The following is a 15855-nucleotide window of genomic DNA, read 5'->3' as shown; positions in this document are numbered from 1 at the left end:
CTTCAGTCTGTTACAGACCAATTTGACTCATGAATGCAGCACCATCAAATTCCTATCAAACAGGTGGATTTACTCAACGGGCAATACCAGTGAGATAAAAACTAAATCATGTTCTAGGAGTTAAAAGAAAGAGAGATTAAGAGAGAGAAAGAGAGAGAGAAAGAGAAAGAGAGAGGTCTCTGTGATGACTTGAACAGGGGACTTTGCTAAGAGGCACTGAGGCATGATGCAGCTGCCGCTGATGGACTAGACTAGATTGAGTGGATAGAATGGTTCTGAACCAGCCTGTCATGTTTCCTGTTCCCTGCTCTCCCTGACAACCTCCCTGGCATCTTGAGACAGAGGGTGTGCCCTGCCAAGGTGTGTTTGCCAGCCTCATGTCTGCCAGCCTGCCAACAGGAGTCTCAGTGCAGCACGTCACATGAGACCACTCTAAGGACCAAAGTTCCCTCCTCACACCATGAGTCAAGCCCCATCAGCAAGTACCATATCTAGAACTAGCACATGAATATGTATTATTCTCCCCTCTCCCTGTTTTGCTTTAATTCTCTCCTCTCTCAGCAGAACTCTAAGAACCTATAGTAGCAGGGTAAAATACTGTTCCTGTGCTTAACAGTCGGTGAATACAGAATGCTCAACCTTGGTGTTATTGTATGGGTAAACATGCAAAGTGTGTGTGTGTGTGTGTGTGTGTGTGTGTGTGTCTGTGTGTGTGTGTGTGTGTGTGTGTGTGTGTGTGTGTGTGTGTGTGTGTGTGTGTGTGTGTGTGTGTGTGTGTGTGTGTGTGTGTGTGTGTGTGTGTGTGTGTGTGTGTGTGTGTGTGTGTGTGTGTGTGAGGGATAAAAGGAGCGTCTGGTGTGTGTAATGTCTGCTTCCAACTCACACCCGCAGACACGTAGATCCCCTGAACGCAGCTCACTTTCCAGCCCACTTTCCAGCTCACACTCTCAAACACATAGATCCCCTGAACGCAGCTCACTCTCCAGAACCCAACCACCTGAATTCTAATGACCTGTTCACACACCTGTATGTCATTATCACACACTATTTACTTCAGTTATTTGCACCCCATCACTGTGAGGTATTGTTTGTTTTGTGACACATGTCTTTCGGAGTGCTGGGTTTACCTGTGATTTACTCCTCCCATGTATGATAATTTTTGCCTGCCTCACGACGCCTTTTGCCTATTCCCTGCCTGTACTTTAGCCTATTGGATTTCCTGTTATCAACCTATTGCCTGATCTCTCGGTCTACATTACTAGCCTTTTCCCTGCCTGTACTGTTGCCTTTTTGGACCCCCTGTGCATGACCTTCTGCCTGACCCTGGACCCAGCTACCTGCCTCCTCCTGTGGTCCTTTGCAATAAACACCTGCTGCGCTCTGCGCTTGAAACCAGCTCTCTGTCTCCCCTTGTGTTCTTTAGTGTGTGAGTGAGTCCGTCATTAAAATCAAATTGTTTCCGCAATCATAACGAGATCTCTGCAGATGTTAAATCCGTTACCGTATGATAAAATATCGCCTTTAGCCATTAGCCTTTAGACAAATAATCCTCATCTAGTACCTGATGTGGGATAGAGAGTAGATGATAGACAGACGCATCAGCTAATTGGACTGGATGGACATGGACAGGGTTGGCGGCTTAATCATACAGTACATGCTCTATTCTGAGTTTAAACCTGCCCTCTCCTAGCATTTTAACTACTCTAGTCTTTCAAATTGTTACATACATAAAACAATTCTACAATCTTTCTTTACTCATGACTCGTAAATAACAAAGACATGCGATAGCTTATAAAACATACACTACATTGCCAAAAGTATGTGGATTTGGTTATTTCAGCAACACCCGTTGCTGACAGAGCTCAGTAACTTTCAACATGGTACCATCATAGGATGCCACCTTTCGAACAAGTCAGTTCATCAAATGTCTGCCCTGCTAGAGCGCTGTTATTGTGGAGTGGAAAGGGGTCTAGGAGTGGTCTAGGAGCAACAACGGCTCAGCTGCGAAGTGGTAGACCACACAAGCTCACAGAACGGGACCGGCGAGTGCTGAAGCGCGTAGCATGTAAAAATTGTCTGTCCTCGGTTGCAACACTCTACTGAGTTCCAAACTGCGTCTTGAAGCAACGTCAGCACAATAACTGTTCTTCGGGAGCTTCAGGAAATGGGTTTCCATGGCCGAGCAGCTGCACACAAGGCTAAGATCACCATGCGCAATGCCCAGCGTCAGGTGGAGTGGTGTAAAGCTCGCCGCAGTGGTAACATGCTCTCTGGAGTGATGAATCACGTTTCACCATCTGGCATCCGAATCTGGGTTTGGCGTATGTCAGGAGAATGCTACCTGCCTGAATGCATAGTGCCAACTGTAAGGTTTGGTGGAGGAGGAATAATGGTCTGGGGCTGTTTTTCATGGTTCAGGCTGGGCCCCTTAGTTCCAGTGAAGGGAAATCTTAACGCTACAGCATACAATGACATTCTAGATGATTCTGTGCTTACAACTTCCTGGCAACAGTTTGGGGAAGGCCCTTTCCTGTTTCAGCATGACAATGCCCCCGTGCACAAGATCCACACAGAAATGGTTTGTTGAGATCGGTGTGGAAGAACATGACTGGCCTGCACAGAGCCTTGACCTCAACCCCATCGAACACTTTTGGGATGAATTGGAACACCGACTGTCAGGCCTAATCGCTTGGCATGTAGTGTATACTACCAGTAATCCTCTAGTGTGTACAGTTTCAGAATGAACTGAAAAGCAACACAGGGACAGTATATTTAAACAGCTATCCTAATATCTCAATTTCCACACTTCTTCACCCACAAGCACGAGGCCTACACGTCAAATGTTATGATAGCAAAGGCTGTAATTCTAGCTCAGCATATTCAACCCATTGGCCCATGCTTTGCCAGGGTTTAAGGTGTTTGTTTCAGGAACACCATATCAACACCACTACAGTATCGCATCTACTGCCCCACTTGCGCAGCTTTTGAATGCAGTTGAAACCTACACTGGTTAAATTTGTACTTTTTTTTTACCCTTTTACGGAAACCATCAGGTTTTTCTTTGATTAAAGTGTACTTTGAATTAGGTAATAAAAATGAAGGAGAAATAAAATGACGAGTCAATGCATTCGTTAACAGTAGACCAATAATCACAGTCATCAATACAGAAATGAAAACTAATGATTGGCGAAGAGATTCAATTCAAATGAAAAAATAAAACCAAATCACGATCATACATTTTATTTCAGGCCATCCTCCTCCTGTCCTTAGTATAACCCAGGTAAAGTCAATAACAACTCAGTGTGTAGAAACCAGGGCAGGACCAGCAGCCTTGTACTTTACTGCACTGCCTTCTACCTTCCATGATTATTCATAGAATTATTAACCCCAGTCAATACAAGAGAGGAAGGCAGCTCATGGCCAACTACACTGATACTGATGGTTTTAATGGGCCTGAAGGAGTCTATACAGATGTGCTGCTATTGAAGAGAGAGAGGCACAGACTGTCAGAAATCAGCTCTCTACTCTGTCCTCACCTTAGATTAGCCTTTCAAATGGGCAGTTTTTTATTTTCCTTTTTACGTTAAATTCAAAAGCAAACCTTATAACCTGAAGGAAAAGAGCAATGACAAACACAGTCAAATAAATTAAATAATTATAATAGCAATGGGGAAAAAATGACATTGTGATTTGGTTCTGTAGTAATGGTTCTGCAGTAATACTAATAAAAATGGAGGGAAATAACGGTCCAGAGGCTTTGAACGCTCCCTGCTAAAAAAACAGGGGTTGTGTCTGACAGACTAGAGTCACAAGAAGCCCTGGGCTGTGGAAATATCTTTGACCGTTTGGCAGGCAGAGGCCTCTGGCTGCTGTTTCATCCGCTATCTTAATATTCTCTAAAATGTGTAGGAATTGTACTGCTTCATTTAATATTTGACACAAAGGAGCAGTCGGCTGCACCTGTCTTTTTCTCTCTCCCTTTCCACGTAGCATCTCGATCCTCTCTCTTGTCTGAGATTTAAAGCCTATGAGAAATGTAAAGCATTATGTGTGTGTATGTGTGTGTGTGCATGGGTGCGTCTCTGACACCTTACCTTCACAGTGCTTGCCATCCCCCTTGTAGCCCGACTTGCAGATGCATTTGTATGACTTGAGTGTATTCTGGCAGATGGCATCGGTGCTGCAGTTGTCAATTTGCTCTGCACACTCATCCACATCTGACAGACAGGGAGAGATGGAGGGAACAGTGAGGTCTAAGGACAATAACAACTAACAATGTTTATTACCCCCAGGTGGCTAATGTACATTAGGGGAGGAGGGTCAATCATCAATCTGACAAGGTGTTCACTATAGGATGTTCACTGTGGATACACAACCTCTGTAAAGTACCTGGTCAGACAGACAGACCACCACGAGAATACAAGCAGTCACACTTGATAAAGACAAAACGACTCAGCTCAATAAACCCTGCTACACTGTGCTATGTTTGACAGCTTAATAGTTCTCGGAAACCATGGTACAAATAAACAGTTCATTCAGGCGTTTTTGAAGAACCGATTGCTTCATAACAATAAATAAGTAGTTGAGTAATTATTATAATGCGTAAATAAACAGTCTATCATTGATTGACCTGTGATGAACCTCTGTTTGACTGGCTGCTGACTTGGACAATCTGTACCTCTGATACATGGGTCAGGAAATGGAGTAAGAAGCCAATGCTTTCATTGGGAGGATAGGATAGATAGCCCTCTGTCATGGTAATGGACCAGAGTTAGAGGGAACAATTAAGTCTATAAATATATAATCAGGCATGTGATCAGGAAATAATATAAACTTAGGACAAATAGGATATTAGTTTGAGATCAATGTAAATACTTTATGAACAAAGGAGGATGTAAAAATCCCAACACTTGATCATATATTCTCATAAAAGATCACGCACATAGATATGGGAAATTGTGGGTTTTATTAAAAGAGTTACTGGGGAGTGAAGTGGGGCGAAGTGGGCTCTATGGTGCCCTTCTCCCTAATCCCACCTGATCCCGGTTAGAGAGCCCAGGTGTTTGGGATTACCCCCCCGTTCGCAGGGTGGAAAAGCTTAACAAAGTTTACACAGCTTCCAATATAGGACCCTTATCACAAATCTTCTCTATGCTGGGGCCCCGAGGACTGATCCCAGGGGAACACTGGCTGAAATCTGAGCCCCGTTAGCTTAGCATCTACCCTGGGAGCCATAGACCATCACTTCCATGGGCCTGACCACAGAGGACAATGACATTAGAAAACACATGCTGTTCTCCTCAGGGATAGAAACAGGCTGTCTCTTTTCTCCTCACTGATTATCCTTAAGGATGAATAGGATAACCACCATTTGGAAAGGTTCTGTGATAGTCAAGCAAGCAACATTCCACATAAAAACAGATTCATCTTTTAGTCAGGTTTAAGGATTCTAAGGCTCTATGGTGATTAATATTAATTAACAACAAAAACTAAAGAATCTCACATTTCCACTTTACATTAATGCTCCTATCCGGGTCATCAATTCAACTCTAGATCATTAACTGTCTGGAGAAGGTGCACTTGGTTTTACTGCTAAATAATGCTTTGTTTTTATTAACACATTGTTCTAAAAATATATATTTTTACATCTCAGACAAGATGCAATAGAACACTTTTCACAACAAGATAAACTGTGGTATAATTTATGCGTTCAAAAATCAATAATTTAGGATTTGAGGCAACACACCTTGGAATGAATGAATATGCTGTTTGAAAAGAGTGTCAGTCTATCTGTCAGAATAAATCCTAATTGTGCATGCAGTCAGGCTTTAAAGTGATTCAGATGTAAGACTATTAGTGTAGCGCCAAGATGTGAAACTTTTTTGGAAGTATCATGCTTGATTTGCAACTGAGCTGTTGACAATATAATATCCTGTATACATAAACCACGAGTGAACTGTACGTATTTTCTAACAGACACACTAAATCAATAAAAAACTTCAAACAGACTTCATAAACCCATTATAAGGCTAATGTAGATGCTTCAGAAATCATGTATAAGCTAATGCAGTGCAGCTCCATTATGATCTATATGACCTGTCTATATGACTGTTCTCAACTTTCTATTTCTTCTGGTATCACCAATCTTGCAGAGATCAACCTCCTCAATCCGCAAACCTCCTGTATCAGCAGACCCAACCATCACGAGCAACCACTTCACTCAAAACGCACAAGAGTGTGTGGGAAACTAATTTCTAAGCAAAGCCTACACAGACGAATCTGTTGTCTAGATTGGCTGAAGCTAAACTCAACATTTCAACAAGCACTGCCATACTTTATACAGATATTATATTTCCACAAATCTGGACAACATTCAATTACACTGAACCTCCCTCTCCTTAACACTTAAGAACAGAGCAGAGCCAAGCTCAGTGTTTGCTGTGCAAGGCCAAGGCTCTCCAACCTCAACATTTGTTCAAAGCTCATAATATTATTCTACAATTAGATAGCATTGTATAGGAATGAGCTTCCAGTTTGATACACCTCTATAACTGATACATTTCTGACTAACATGGAACAAGCACAACTCTGCTAGTGCTGTGTTCTTGAAGGCGACAGCAATTTGTGTCCCCCTAATTAGCTAAACGAGAGTGAGGGAAGTGGGTAATTATGCCAACACTTTGTGAGCTCATGAGCTGTCAGTTTAGATCAGGGAACAGAGTAATATATATGTTTTTATTCTACATGAGTTCATATCTTGTTTACAGAAACGGTCATTTTTTAAATGGCTCACAAATAACGTCAGTTAGTTAGTCACTCAAACTCCAGGAGTAATTCAATAAAGTGGCACTTTGAGCAAAAATAGAATCTTAGCCATGAAAAAAGAAAAGAACACGTCAGATACATTTACATTTGACATTTTAGTAATTTAGCAGACGTTGTTATCCAAAGTGACTTACAATTAGTACATTCATCTTAAGATAGCCAGATGAGACAACAACACATCACAATCGTATCAAGTACATTTTCCCTCACCAAAGTATTTATCAGCAAAGTCAGTGTTAGTGGGAAAAGAGAAGTGCCTTTTTTTCTTTTTCAGGGGGTGGGGGGGTTCAGACTTTTTTGAAAGATGGGCAAGGACTCGGGCAGGTGCAGGTGCTTGGGTTGGGAAGTAGGGTTTGAGCATAGCCTGAAGGTAAAGAGGGGTAGTTCTCCTTGCTGCTCCGTAGGAAAGCACAAGGATCTTGAAAATGATGCAAACCTCGACTGAAAGTCAGTGGAGTGTGCGGAGGAGCGGGGTGACATGGGAGAACTTTTAAGGTTGAACACCAGGCGGGTTGCGGCCAACAGAGAGTTGCAGTAGCCTAGACGGGAGATTTCAAGTGCCTGGATTAGGTCCTGTGCCATTTCCTGTCTGAGTAAAGGTTGTACTCTACGGATGTTTTAGAGCATGAACTTGCAGGATCGAGTCACTGCTTTGATGTTTGCAGAGAACGACAGAGTGTTGTCCAGGGTCCCGCCAAGGTTCTTTGCACTCAGGTAGGGGCACACCGTGGAGTTGTCAACTGTGATGGAGAGGTCTTGGAGCAGGCGGGCCATTCCCAGGAGGAAGAGCAGCTCCGTTTTGTCGAGGTTGAGCTTGAGGTGGTGTGCACACATCCAAGCTGAGATGTCTGCCAGGCACACAGAGATGCGTGTCGCCACCTAGGTGTCAGAAGGTTGGAAGGAGAAAAGTAGTTGAGCGTCATCCGCATAGCAATGATAGGAGAGACCATGTGAGGATATGACAGAGCCGAGTGACTTGGTGTAAAGAGAAAACAGGAGAGGGCCCAGATCCGAGCCCTGGGGGACACCAGTAGTGAGAGCACGCGGTGCAGACACAGATCCTCTCCACGCCACCTGGTAGGAGCAACCTGCCAGGTAGGATGCAATCCAGAAGTGTGCAGAGACGCCCAACCCTGAGAGGGTGCGGAGTAGGGTTGGGTGTTATACCGTATATACCGTATAACAGGATATTTTTCAAAAAGCTACAGGATGGTTTTTCAATACCGTTGAAAAATACCATTAAGTAAATACCTGCAGTCAACTTGACCAATACGTTAGGAGATAAAGAACATTGCATTCTTCATTTTACCTGTCATATTATTATGAAGCTTATGGTAGTTCCCAGTCACCTTTCACATGGTGTTTGTTTAAAAACACATAGCGACGAGAGACTGCAGCCTCACTGTTCTGCAGCATGCGCCAGATTACCTAATTACAGTATGGAATTCACAACTAAATGTTTGCCAGCTAGATATCTTATAACTTTTAAGTTAACAGCCTAAAATGTGCTAAATGCTCTGCAGTTGTGCAATTGGTTTGTTAATTTAGTAGCTAGTTAGCTATCTTCCAAAATCAAGCATTCGCTTGGTAACAGCAGAGAATCCACTCCTGGATCAAGAGCCTAGCTGGCTAATATTTGTTTTGTGTGAGTAGCATTTTTGAGTTACTTGTATACATGTATAGTTTAAGTCAGAAACTGTACAAAATGTTTGCAATAAGCCTGTTAGCATTTAGTTAACATTCTTTATGGGATTTTACATGTACTTGTTAGCATTGCTAACCTTCGGATTAGAGAGTATCGGTGGGGTTTGAAAACAGTGCCCCTTGTGTTCAGTATTACGGAATATCCCGCTATGGCACAAGGTCGGTATGAAGGTATGATAATCTGGATACTGCCCAAACCTAGTAGGGAGGAGGATCTGACGGTTCACAGTGTTGAAGGCAGGGTATAGATCTAGAAGGATGAGAACAGAGGAGAGAGAGTCAGCTTTGGCAGAGCAGAGAGCCTCTGTGACAGAGAAGAGCAGTCTCACTTGAGGAGGGGAGTGACTCTGGTCATCTTGAAGTCAGATGAGACGCAGCCAGTGGTCAGGGCTGAATTGATTAGGGATGTGAGGAATGGGAGAAGGTCTCCAGAGATGGTGTGGAGAAATGAGGCGGGGATGGGGTCAAGAGGGTAGGTTGTTGCGAGGCCAGACATGACTAGTTGCAGGATTTCATCTGGAGAGGGGAGAAAGAGGTCAAGGCGTAGGGTAGTTCTGTGTGAGTGGGACCAGTGGACCCTGTAGGCTGAGTGAATGAGGAGTTGGTTGTTAAAATAAAATGCACCCATCTAGGGAATTGGGTGCATTCCCTCCAACACATGCACAACAAAAGCTGAAAGAAGTTATTAGAAATCCAAAAGGCCTTTTTCCCTGTGAAAATAAACATGTCAGAATCAATAGGTCCTACGGTTCAGTCCCGAGGACAACCCTCTGAACACTTCAGAAACAAATTTGCCGAATGCATTCAGTAACGCTGCCCTCCAAATTGACTCATGCTACAGATGAAAAGCTTTGCTTTTTCAGGCCGTCTGTGTATGTAGATTTTTTTCTTTGGTGCTGATGTATCAAAGTTGTGGGGAACAAGTTAAGGCAGCAGATGTTGAAGTCAGTGATTTGAGACAAGGATGAATAAACAAAGTCAAAACAACCAAAGGAAAGAACAAAAAAAAATGTAAATTGGGAAATGGTCAGCTGTTTACCCAATTCCCTCATGGAAATTAATGTGTGAATTGTTGTATTGTTGCTGTAGTTTTGTTTTCATGTAGAAATTCAGTTTCAGGTTTAGGAGCCCAGAAATACATACTCTGTGTAAGTAAGTTGACCTTTCTGCTCAAAGCTTGAACCTACGGTTGGATCCCTAGGAAGACAAGTAGGCCAATGCACTTTCTCTGAGTAGCATCCCTGTAATGAGGCACATCATTCAAAGTCTAGTCTCTTCCCTTCATAGCTGGGCCGGGGTAGCTGGGTGCTCTTAATACCGCATGAAGTGAAAAAGAGAGCATGTCATGAACTAAGCCCTGGTTTAACAACCAAAATCCAGGAAAGCTGCTATGTCTCCAGGCTTTTCCTATCATCAGCCTGTAAATCAGTCACTGTGACTATGCATGCTCTAGTCTTGAATGAACAACATTTTTCCTAGACTAGAGAGCAGAAGGGGAGATAGCTAATTGATTGAATCAAATTGATTATTGCCTTGGTTTAACAAAGATCTTCAGACAAATGTGGTTCCATCCTCAGCATCATAGTACTCAGACATACAGCAAGTCAATGAGTTTCTTTTGATATTTCGAGAAGAACAATCATACAACTCTCTGAGTCCGCTGCTGTGCAGCCACGTCCAATACACTCCCCACATGTGAGCCAGAGAGAGCTTCTAGGCCAGGGCTGTGGAGGTGAGACGTTGTCAGAGGTGCTTTCCCCCTCTGATTAATGGGCAGGTCCAGGGATAAGCGGTGTATTTAGCTGGGCCGGTCAGCTAAAAGGAAAGGGGTGTGTGAGTGGGAACAGGGCTGAGGGAAGAGGGGAGAGAGTGTGTGGGAGATTTGCCAAACTCAAGGTGTACAGTTCAAACACAGGGTAATGTTTACTTTGTGTGTTGAGACCCTGACTGTTTGCTCGATCAACCCGGACCGCCCCTGCCCTGTCCTGGGCCAACCCCCTTCCTCCTCCTACCACTGAAATAGAATGAATAATGCTGGGACACCCTATAGGGTAGACCCTTGGCAGAACAGAACGGCATGCTAGGACTAAGGCAAACAGAACAGTGATCCAGCCAGGCCAGTGTTGTTGTGGCTGACCAATGCATAATGCCCAACAGGAATGTCAAGAGTCTGAGACTAAAATGAGTAATCCCAAATCCAGACAGGAATGCAGATCATTTTTTAGTCATAGAGTAATAATAGAAACAATAAACAGGATGGCCAGTCCATCATCACTCTTAAATTGTTTTTTAAGAATACCAATGGCAGTACTGATGGGGCTTACGACTCAACACCATCTGTACATCAACACACCTTCTGATCTGCACACCTTCTGATCAACACACCTTCTGATCTGCACACCTTCTGATCAACACACCTTCTGATCTGCACACCTTCTGATCAACACACCTTCTGATCAACACACCTTCTGATCTGCACACCTTCTGATCAACACACCTTCTGATCAACACACCTTCTGATCTGCACACCTTCTGATCAACACACCTTCTGATCTGCACACCTTCTGATCAACACACCTTCTGATCTGCACACCTTCTGATCAACACACCTTCTGATCTGCACACCTTCTGATCAACACACCTTCTGATCTGCACACCTTCTGATCAACACACCTTCTGATCTGCACACCTTCTGATCAACACACCTTCTGATCTGCACACCTTCTGATCAACACACCTTCTGATCTGAACACCTTCTGATCAGCACCGACTAGGGCAGGAGACCGGTGGTCTAAAAAAGGGTTTGATGAAATGCAGACGTCAATATTAGTGCACTTTTTTAATCCTCCCCCGCCCCCACCCAAATCCCCTCCGGCTCATGAAGGGATGCACTGTTTGATGTCCGGCAAAGCTTTTAAAAGCTGTGAATAAAAATATGAACTGCTTCCATTTGGGGCTGTTTCACCCATCCTTCACACACTCTAAATGTTTAGGAATCATGACCACTGACTTGATCATGATCTTCTAAAAACAATGACACCAACTTCAAACCTCTTCCCAGCTGGGTCCACCAACCATGCAGCGAAAGAGTCTACTGTAGATGGATCTTACTGTACGGTAATAAGAAAAAGGAACAAAACGGAACACGATGGAATAAAACAAACTGTTAAGAGTGTACTGTAAATAAGAGCTGTAGCAGCACTGTCAATTCATTATCCTGGTCTAATTTGAAACAGCACGGCAGGTGTTCATATCTAGCCAGGAGTAGCTACCATTCTACTGACACTAAATGAGACTGGGTAGGAAGCTCACAGGGTAGAATGTTGACACGTCATTGGGGTCTTACGTTGTGAGATCTTGGGCAGCTCAAGCTCATGTTATACTAGAACAGTATAGCTCTTTGGCTCATAAGGCCTGGGAGTGCATTCATGTGTGGCTTTCTCTACCAGAAAACAAAGAGAAGAACAAAGTTCTCTCTACCGGAGAACAAAGATCACTGGGCACAGACGTCTATTCCATGTTGATTCAGCGTAATTTCATTGAAATTAAACAATGTTGATTCAACCAGTGTGTGCCCAGTGGGAATGTCCTTGCTCACCATCTGTTGCTTGGAGACCATCGTGCCCGGCGATGCTTTGAGTGAACATTCAATTTTTACAGCCTTGAATGAACAGCTACCCTACAGCTACCCTACAACTTCAACTCAACCTTTCTGAATGGCGGTCAATGCTCTGTGGCTTTCATGGGCTGCATCCGGTGTTTGGGGTGCCATGCTGTGCTGTGTCCATATAATGAGGATGAATGGCTGTGACGTGTGGCCACACTTGACTCATAGACCCTCCTATACCGTGGAAAAGCGTATTACAGTAATGAAGTACGCCACTATATATACCTCACAGTGCTGCTATATACCTTAAACGAAATATCTTATATTGCTGCTATATACAGAGCTTCCGGAAAGTATTCTGACCCCTTCCCTTTTTCCACATTGTGTTACGTTACAGCCTTATTATAAAATTGATTCAATAAATAAAAAATCCCCATCAATCTACACACAATACCCCATAATGAAAAGGCAAAAACAGGTCTTTAGAAATGTTTGCAAATTTATTAAAATTAAACAACAGAAATACCTTATTTACATAAGTAATCAGACCCTTTGCTATGAGACTCAAAATGTATTTCAGGTGCATCCTGTTTCCATTGATCATCCTTAAGATGTTTCTACAACTTGATTGGAGTCCACCTGTGGTAAATTCAATTGATTGGACATGATTTGGAAAGGCACACACCTGTCTATATAAGGTCTCATATTTGACAGTGCATGTCAGAGCAAAAACCAAGCCATGAGATCGAAGGAATGTCCGTAGAACACAGTAGCCTCCATCATTCTTAGATGGAAGAAGTTTGGAACCATCAAGACTGTTCCTAGAGCTGGCCACCCGGCCAAAGTGAGCAATCGTGAGGCGAAGAGCCTTTGTCAGGGAGGTGACCAAGGACCCGATGGTCACTTTGACAGAGCTCTAGAGTTCCTCTGTGGAGATGGGAGAACCTTCCAGAAGGACAACCATCTCTGCGACACTCCACCAATCAGGCCTTTATGGTAGAGTGGCCAGACGGAAGCCACTTCTCAGTAAAAGGCACATGACAGCCTGCTTGGAATCTCAGACCATGAGAAACAAGATTCTCTGGTCTAATGAATCCACTAATTAACTTTTTGGCCTGAATGCCAAGTGTCACGTCTGGAGGAAACCTGGCAACATCCCTACGGTGAAGCATGGTGATGGCAGCGTCATGCTGTGGGGATGTTTTTCAGCGGCACGGACTGGGAGACTAGTCAGGATTGAGGGAAAGATGAATGGAGCAAAGTACAGAAAGATGCTTGATGAAAACTTACTCTGGAGCGCTCAGGATCTCAGACTGGGGTTCACCTTCCAACAGGACAACAACCCTAAGCACACAGCCAAGACAATGCAGGAGTGGCTTCGGGACATGTCTCTGAATATCCTTGAGTAGACCAGCCAGAGCTCAGACTTGAACCCGATCTAACATCTCCGGAGAGACCTGAAAATAGCTGTGCACCGATGCTCCCCATCCAACCTGACAGAGCTTGAGAGGATGTACAGAGCAGAATGGGAGAAACTCTCAAAATACAGGTGTGCCAAGCTTGTAACGTCATACCCAAGAAGACTCAAGGCTGCCAAAGATGCTTCAACAAAGTACTTAGTAAAGGGCCGGAATACTTACGTAAATGCAATATTTCATTTTCTTTTTTTACATTTGCAAAAATTTCAACAAAACTGTTTTTGCTTTGTCATTATGGGGGATTGTGTGTAAATTGTGTAGAGTATGGGCCTGAGTTATGCCTGTCAATGCATCAGAAAACCAGTCAGTATCTGGTGTGACCACCATTTGCCTCAGGAAAACATCTTCTTCGCATAGAGTTGATTAGACTGTTGATTGTGGACTGTGGAATGTTGTCCCACTCCTCTTCAATGGCTGTGCAAAGTTACTGGATATTGGCAGGAACTGGAACACGCTGTCGTACACATCGATCCAGAGCATTCCAAACATGCTCAATGGGTGACATGTCTGGTGAGTATGCAGGCTATGGAAGAACTGGGACATTTTCAGCTTCCAGGAATTGTGTACAGATCCTTGCGACATGGGGCCGTGCATTATCATGCTGAAACATGAGGTGATGGCGGCGGATGAATGGCATGACAATGGGTCTCAGGATCTCATCATGGTATCTCTGTGCATTCAAATTGCCATTGATAAAAATGCAATTGTGTTCATTGTCCGTAGCTTATCTCTGCCCATACCATAAACCCAGCGTCACCATGGGGCACTCTGTTCACAACGTTGACATCAGTAAACCGCTCGCCGCACGACGCCATATAAGTTGTCTGCCATCTGCCCGGTACAGTTGAAATCGTGATTCTTCCGTGAAGAGCATTTTCCCATTGAAGTCGGTTATGACGCTGAACTGCTGTCAGGTCAAGACCCTGGTAAGGACGACAAGCACGCAGAAACGTTTTTTGACAGTTTGTGCAGAAATTCTTTGGTTGTGCAAACCCACAGTTTCATCAGCTGTCCAGGTGGCTGGTCTCAGATGATCGCACAGGTGAAGACGCCAGATGTAGAGGTTCTGGGCTGGCATGGTTACATGTGGTCTGCGGTTCTAAGGCCAGTTGGATGTACTGCCAAATTCTCTAAAACGATGTTGGAGGCGGCTTATGGTAGAGAAATGAACATTCAGTTCTCTGTCAACAGCTCTGGTGGACATTCCTGCAGTCAGCATGCCAATTGCACGCTCCTTCAACTTGAGACATCTGTGGCATTGTGTTGTGTGACAAAACTGCACATTTTAGAGTGGCCTTTCATTGTCCCCAGCACAAGTTGCACCTGTGTAATGATCCAGGTGTTTAGTCAGTTTCTTGATATGACACACCTGTCAGGTGGATGGATTATCTTGCCAAAGGATAAATGCTCAACAGGGATATAAACAAATATGTGCACAAGATTTGAGAGAAATAACCTTTTTGTGCGTTTGGAAGATTTCTGGGATCTTTAATTTCAGCTCATGAAACATGGGATCAACATTAGAGAAAGGAAAGGGAAAGGGGGATACCTAGTCAGTTGTACAACTGAATGCCTTCAGCTGAACTGTGTCTGCCACATTTAACCCAACCCCTCTGAATCAAAGAGGTGCGGGGGGCTGCCTTAATCGACATCCATGTCTTTGGCGCCCGGGGGACAGTACATGTTGCATTTATATTTTTGTTCAATATATATACCTTATAGTGCAGTTATATGCCTTACAGTGCTGTTATATACCTTATAGTGCTGTTATATACCTTATAGTGCAGTTATATGCCTTACAGTGTTGTTATATACCTTATAGTGCTGTTATATACCTTATAGTGCTGTTATATACCTTATAGTGCTGTTATATACCTTATAGTGCTGTTATATACCTTATAGTGCAGTTATATGCCTTACAGTGTTGTTATATACTTTATAGTGCTGTTATATACCTTATAGTGCTGTTATATACCTTATAGTGCAGTTATATGCCTTATAGTGTTGTTATATACCTTATAGTGCTGTTATATACCTTATAGTGCAGTTATATGCCTTACAGTGTTGTTATATACTTTATAGTGCTGTTATATACCTTATAGTGCTGTTATATACCTTATAGTGCAGTTATATGCCTTACAGTGTTGTTATATACCTTATAGTGCTGTTATATACCTTATAGTGCTGTTATATACCTTATAGTGCAGTTATATGCCTTATAGTGTTGTTATATACCTTATA

The 15855-nt window shown here is 43.3% G+C and overlaps 1 protein-coding gene across 5 annotated transcripts in view; it reads right to left on the bottom strand.

The window, feature by feature from the left end:
* Window positions 1-15855, bottom strand: part of LOC129829982 (signal peptide, CUB and EGF-like domain-containing protein 3) — a 124222-nt gene that overhangs the window by 76339 nt on the left and 32028 nt on the right. For all 5 annotated transcript variants that reach the window (XM_055892066.1, XM_055892065.1, XM_055892068.1 and 2 more), the window contains exon 2: window positions 4095-4217. In XM_055892066.1, the coding sequence (XP_055748041.1) occupies window positions 4095-4217 (123 nt within the window). The remainder of the gene's footprint in view (window positions 1-4094; window positions 4218-15855) is intronic.

The sequence above is a fragment of the Salvelinus fontinalis genome, chromosome 31 (assembly GCF_029448725.1).
Source record: "Salvelinus fontinalis isolate EN_2023a chromosome 31, ASM2944872v1, whole genome shotgun sequence".
Taxonomy (NCBI): Eukaryota; Metazoa; Chordata; class Actinopteri; order Salmoniformes; family Salmonidae; genus Salvelinus; species Salvelinus fontinalis.
The sequence above is the reverse complement of the archived record's forward strand: the minus strand, read 5'-3'. Positions and strand labels throughout refer to the sequence as shown.